The 6,510-nt window shown below is 33.9% G+C and overlaps 2 protein-coding genes across 2 annotated transcripts; both read right to left on the bottom strand.

The window, feature by feature from the left end:
• Positions 1–213: 213 nt before the first annotated feature.
• On the bottom strand, positions 214–2,632 carry LOC108484865 (putative receptor protein kinase ZmPK1). Its single transcript, XM_017788754.2, has one exon. The coding sequence runs from the start codon at positions 2,608–2,610 to the stop codon at positions 214–216; it is 2,397 nt and encodes a 798-aa protein (XP_017644243.1). The 5' UTR covers positions 2,611–2,632.
• Positions 2,633–5,595: 2,963 nt separating this feature from the next.
• Positions 5,596–6,175, bottom strand: LOC128293845 (uncharacterized). Its single transcript, XM_053029399.1, has one exon. The coding sequence runs from the start codon at positions 6,076–6,078 to the stop codon at positions 5,596–5,598; it is 483 nt and encodes a 160-aa protein (XP_052885359.1). The 5' UTR covers positions 6,079–6,175.
• Between the last annotated feature and the right edge of the window lie 335 nt (positions 6,176–6,510).

Below are 6,510 nucleotides of genomic sequence, written 5' to 3'. Positions count from 1 at the left end.
AGCATATAAATTTGGGGAAGGGATGTAATAGCCAAGACGCGCACCTAGAGTCTTGAGATACAAACATAGTTTACAAATATTTACATTAATCCCTAATGAGGTACAACAATGTTGAAGGTCACAATTTGATGATAGTTCCCATTACTAAGGGAGATAATCATAATCTGTGGTTCATAGTTCCCATTACTAAGGGAGATAATCATAATCTGTGGTTCAATGGCTTCCATGTTGAAGCAGCATTTCGACCACTTCCCCCATTGTGGGTCTTTCATCTTTATCTTCCTCAACACAACGAAGTGCTACATTAACCATAATTACCATCTCAGCCTCATCATATATACCTTCAAGCTTGGGGTCTATTATCTTATGCTTCCATGTTTCATTCTCTTTGGCTCTACCCATTTGCTCTCTCACCCATCCTACTAACGTTCTTTGCCCTTCCGAATTTTCATCATCACTCATTTTGCATCCCATTGCAGGGCTTTTCCCTGTCACTAACTCCAATAAAACGATCCCATAGCTATAGACATCAACTTTGGAAGTAATGGGAAGATTAAAGACCCATTCAGGTGCCATATAACCTCTTGTTCCTCGAATCCTCGAAACTTGCGAATGTTTAACGTCGCCTCTATTTAGAAACCAAGACAAGCCAAAATCCGACACTTTGGGTTGGTATTTAGAGTCTATGAGAATGTTTTGAGGCTTTATATCACAATGGAGAACCCATTCCAAGCATTCTTCATGTAAATAAGCTAAGCCTCTTGCTGTTCCCAAAGCAATATCGAATCTTTTGCTCCAATCAAGTGATTTAAAAGAAAGGGTTTCGGCTAAAGATCCATGTTCCATGTACTCGTACACTAAGAGCCTATGTTTTCCCTCAGCACAATAGCCCCACATCTCTATCAAGTTCATGTGGTTAAGCTTCCCAATGGTGTTTACTTCTGCTAAGAATTCGGCTTCTCCTTTGTTAGCATCAACGAGTCGTTTGATCGCCGCGATTCGACCGTCGGACAACGTTGCTTTGTACACTATTCCACCTGCACCTCTTCCAATCTCTTGTGAGAACTTATTAGTAGCCTTTTTAAGCTCTCCATAGGTGAATTTTCTGAAACCAGTTGTAGCAAAATGGTAGCCTGCATTGGGGCTTGAATTATCATTGGTTCTAATGAAGAAATTCCATACTAACAAAATGGTAATAAACTCAACTCCCCCTATAGCACAAGCTGTCCAAAGAGCAAATCTCAATGACTCATTTTCACTCGTTTTGGTATATTTTCGTTCAAGCTCCTGCACTTCATTAGAACATTGTAACTCAGGATATTCAACAGTATCAATGTAAGAAGAGACGATAGCTTTAGGCAATTTCACATAGAAATCAGCATTAAAATTAGGTGGTCGATGTCCATTCAACAACTGTGTCTTGGAATAACAATATGTACCATCTGATTCATGTGCTTTAATAAACCTGAATTGAAACCCTTTACAATCACACAACTGCAAACAAATTTGCTTGCAACCTTCCAAGGTGACATTAGTATACAACTTGAAATCATAGCCATAGAATTCAACATGACGGAGCTTTAAGAAACCAAACTGATCAGTTTGGTTACAAGGAAGATGAAACTCTGGCTCACAACCAAGAGACCAATCACTACGATTCTTCAACTTATACCCTGGACTACAACTACAGTCCCTTCCAAAACTAGGAGAATAAATACATATACTGTTTGGTCCACAACATCCATGAACCTTACATGGTTGAAGAAAGGCTTGCCATGAAACAACCCAAGCTTTTGTATCTTCACTTAGACTATATAACCTAAGATTACCATCAAAATCCATTTTCAACATCCTTGAGATGTTTAAACCATAATCAGCTGACAAGAAGGTGAAATTATCAGTTGAACTGAAATTACCCCAAGAGTCTAAAACAGCTATTTTGGTGTTATTGAATGTGGATCTTCCAGCTTCCCATCTCAATAGCCATGGACTTGGCCAATAAACACTTGAAAACTCTGGACCTTTGTAGACAAGACAAAGCACATTATCTGTGTCGAAATAAAGCTGATAATAACCCGAAGAGTAATTTCTTTGGCTTCTCATTGAAACAAGCTTTGAATTCTTATAGAATGGTTGAGAAGGAAGAAGAGTATCCGTGGGTGAATCATAGCTTTGCCATAATATAAGACCTTCAATATCACACAAGATAAGGTTGCCACCATTTTCAAGCTTCAAGTATGAAGGTATAGGTGACATAGTTTTTGTTTCCCATACAATGATATGACCTGCATCTTTTAAAACAAGGTTACCTGATTTTAACAGATAAAGCTTTGAGAATGTACCATTGACTGGTTGATCCCTTTTTGCCATCCAAACAATGGTGCAACTGTTGGCATCACAGGTTGGTTTATTGAACCATATGGCAAAGGAATAAGCGTTTTGGCCAACAGGATGGAAACCAGCACTGAAACTTCCATCAGGTGATGTCAAAACATCAGCTGGTGTCTCCACTGAGAGTGATGAGCCTGCCCGCAGACTATCAGAGGATGAAAATGAAGGAAAGCAAAGTAAACCCAAAGACAAAACAAGAGGAATCAATGGTATAGCCATGGAATTTTTTGTGAAAATGGAGAAAGGCAAGAGTGGTTGAAAGAACAACAGTTTTAGAGGGGTTTTTGGAAGTATTAGATGATAATTGATATGATTGCCTATGTCATGGAATTATAATGAAAATGATATGAGTAAACTACACCTAATTTTATAATTTTATATTATAATGAAAATGATACGAGTAAACTATAACTAATTTTATTAAATTATTAGTAAATTTATATTTTAATTATTTAATTTTAAAAAAATTAAAATAATTATTAAATTATTTAAAAAATTTATCTTATTAATTTATTTAAAATTATTATTATATGATGTTCTGTGTTGATATCAAATTTCTGAAATTAACTGTGAAATTAACTTATATTTAAAATATCCTATTCATCTATAGATATAAATCTATCATACCAATCCTCTTTAAAGTTCACTAGATAAAATTTTTAAAAGAAAATCTCAATTAATTCAATAACTTAAAAAATATGAATTCATTAAGTGATTTGAATAAAAAATTTTGATTAATTTAATAACCGCCTGAATTATTATACAGATTCAGTCGTGGATTATTGTAGCAGCCGACACGAGAAGACAAATTTAGTGACAACATTGACAAACTTTAGTGTCAAATCGTAATTAATAAAAAAGAAACAAAAGGGTAGAAATATAAAAATATCAGTTCCGAGGTTTATATTTGCTTCGAAGGAAACGGAACTGCAAATTGCAGACGACAATAATTTATTATTTTATTGATATCCAAATTCCAATGTATAATAAATACTGAAATTTTGGAAAGTTAAATTCAATATTTATAGATATTGATATAATTAATGTATTTTATAGTTATTTATCGTATTTGATTTATTGATTAAAGTTGTTTATCATATCATAAAGTTGTTAGATTAATCCGTAAATTCAATGTTCAATTAGTTTGTTTAAGTCAATTAAATTTATTTTGATAAGTTAATCTGATTATGATCGAAGTTAATTATTTATGAAAATTTATCGATTCAACCTATAGATTAAATATATGTTGGTGAATAAGTTTGGTTATAGTTAGAAGTTAATTAGTTAAATATGTTATATGAAAATTGCTACCTATTCTCAAATTTAAATATTTGGGCTTTCAATCTAAAAAGAATTTTCCTCTTAGGCTTTGGTAATTAAACCTATTGGACCAACCTATTTTGTGTAGTGTATATATATTAATACAATTGTTATAGTCAACTTCTGTTACAAGTTGATATATCATTGGTAAGTTGCAAATTTATTTATAATTTAGTCTTGAAATTTAACTTAATTCAAATCCATAAAATTTTTTATGTTGCAAATATATTATTATATATATAATTTAATATTAACTTGTCATTTTCACGTGATACTTATAAAAATTATATTAGGAGAGAGAGTTAGAGGTTAGTGAAAGTAGCAGAGGTAATGATAAGGAGCAAGGAGTTGAAAAGAAGTTAGATAAGGGGGAGTGGAGGTTGCAAGGAAAAGAAGAATGAATAAGTATAAAGGGTACAGAAGGATCGAGCAACGGCGCGCATAAAATATTTAATTCCTTTTAGAAGTTATCCACTTTGCATTAGCAACATTCCCCCATAAATGTAAAAGAATAGGAAATTTTTATACACATGAGAAAAGGTAAAATGTGAGAAGAGCAACAATGAAATTAACTGCTTAAATATTAGTATCTTGTTGATTTAAACTAACTACGTAGTTAACTATCAATCTGTGTTCGAATCAAGACTATTTCAATATAGACACGGACATAGGCCAAACGACGACATGTGTGTTGAGCTTTTAGCCTCAATTACTCAACGAGGATACAAGACAAGTCTATATTTAAACTCTCTTAAAAGCCTATCCACTTTGTATAACCAACAAAGGGTAGAGAAAAGAAAGGTTTGTATTGATGATACACTAGTTGCTGAAACTATGATTTTGAGAGAAGGCTTATTAGTAGCTGTTGAACATGATCATAAAGATATTATTTTGGAGCGGAATTCGAAAATGGCTATTGATGAAATACTGATAGAAGGAGATGGCAGCTTAGACCTTTACTTGTGGATATTGATGATTAGGTTTTTAAGTGTCATAGGGTTCGTTTGTCAAAGGTGAAACGTACCGCTAATGAAGCAGCAAATTATTTTGCTAGACATTGCAGGGATGGATTTGAGCCTGAGGGCTAGGTTAAGAAACCTCTATCCTCGTTGATGTTCATCTTAAATAAGGCTGGCCTTTCTTGGCCGCATTGATTTTTTTGTTTTTGTGGGTTGCAGGGATTTTTATATCTGCTCTCAGTTATCCAGGCTCCTTGTTACGTGGTGTTTTTTATTGCTCCTTGTTCGCAATGATTTTTATCTTTGGCTAAAACTATACAGAAACTTGAATTAAGTTTTAACTTAATTGATATTAATAATGTTACTAATACAAAAAAATTAAATTTGAGTGTAATAAATATATTTTATATTTCTTTTTAAGCGTTAAAAAAAATATTATGAGTAATTTTAATTCTTATAGAAAAAAACAACAATACAAAACTAAGAGTGCAAGCATCTTCCATTTCAGCAATGCGTGGTGTAAATTTTCATTGGAAGAAACCATGCACGCAATTCACCAAAATGTCTTTCTTTCTCTCTCACTTCTAAAAACCAGAGTTTACAATTTCTTTTTCTCAAGAAAAGTTTATAACATGAACCAATTTCATAATTGAATGAACAATAAATTACTTAAGTGTCAAAACTGTTATACATTATTCAGAATCACAAAAACTAGATATGGCAGATTAATTAACCCTACAAATAATGACCACCCATTCCCCAGCATCAGCCTGAACTTATTGCAGACATTACAAAAGAATATGATCAACACAAATAGAAAGCAACAAAAATTGAACAAAACAAATAAATAATAATGAATTAAATAAATGCAGCCACCAAAGAATATCAATTGCAGGCTTTGCATTGCATGAGATGAGACCGTAGCTTAATGTCCCTTGCCACCAGAACTTGGACCCGAGTTCGTGACGACATCACTAAACGAATGACCTTTGCCTCCTTCACTTGGACCTGAATTGGGGTTGACAGCATCAGTAAATGCATGACCTTTGCCGCCTTCACTTGGACCTGAATTGGGGTTGACAGCATCAGTAAATGCATGACCTTTACCTCCTGGACTTGGACCTGAGTTGGTGGTGACAGCATCACTATATGCATGACCTTTGCCACCAGAACTTGGCCCTGAATTGGTGGTGACAGAATCACTAAATGCATGACCTTTGCCTCCTGGACTAGGACCACTGGTTTTGATTCCATCAAGGCTCAAACCATCAAAGAAAGTCTCAATCCCTTCAGTTATGGAGTTGCCTACCGCAACATCATTGAGAGGACGCGCCATAGAAGAAGAAAAGAAAAGCAATGGAGATAGAAGAAGGAAAACAAAGAAGAAAAACTTGAAGTTTCCAGCCATTAGAACCTGCGATGATAAGGTTACTGTAAAGAGTGAGTTTCTTTTCTTTTCTTTTCTTTTTTCTTACTAAGAAGGCTAAAACTTGATTGTTGATTGGTAAGCTGTGGTTGATATGGTTCATATATTGATATATATAGATTTTGGATATACAGTGATCCATGCGGCTCTGTTATTGGTTTTTGAACGGAAATGAGCTGATTGATGATCAAAGACAGAGATCATATAATTTGACCCAACGAAAAGGTAAGTGAGGAGCTTTGAATGGTTGATTGGCCGCCATCTTTCCTTTATTGTGTAAGTGATGAAGTCGTTTAATAGTTAATGGGGCGTGTGTACAACATATTTTATTTTGGCTTGGCTGCTAATATATTGCTTCTTTTTCAAGAAAAAAAAAACAGTAGTATTTTTTTACAAAAATAAATTGTCATTGCA

Source organism: Gossypium arboreum, chromosome 6 (assembly GCF_025698485.1).
Source record: "Gossypium arboreum isolate Shixiya-1 chromosome 6, ASM2569848v2, whole genome shotgun sequence".
In the NCBI taxonomy this organism is placed as follows: domain Eukaryota; kingdom Viridiplantae; phylum Streptophyta; class Magnoliopsida; order Malvales; family Malvaceae; genus Gossypium; species Gossypium arboreum.
The sequence above is the reverse complement of the archived record's forward strand: the minus strand, read 5'-3'. Positions and strand labels throughout refer to the sequence as shown.

What these genes read in the sequence shown, in the direction of transcription:
- LOC128293845 (XM_053029399.1), bottom strand. Translation starts at nt 6,078, where the DNA reads ATGGCTGGAAACTTCAAGTTTTTCTTCTTTGTTTTCCTTCTTCTATCT.
- LOC108484865 (XM_017788754.2), bottom strand. Translation starts at nt 2,610, where the DNA reads ATGGCTATACCATTGATTCCTCTTGTTTTGTCTTTGGGTTTACTTTGC.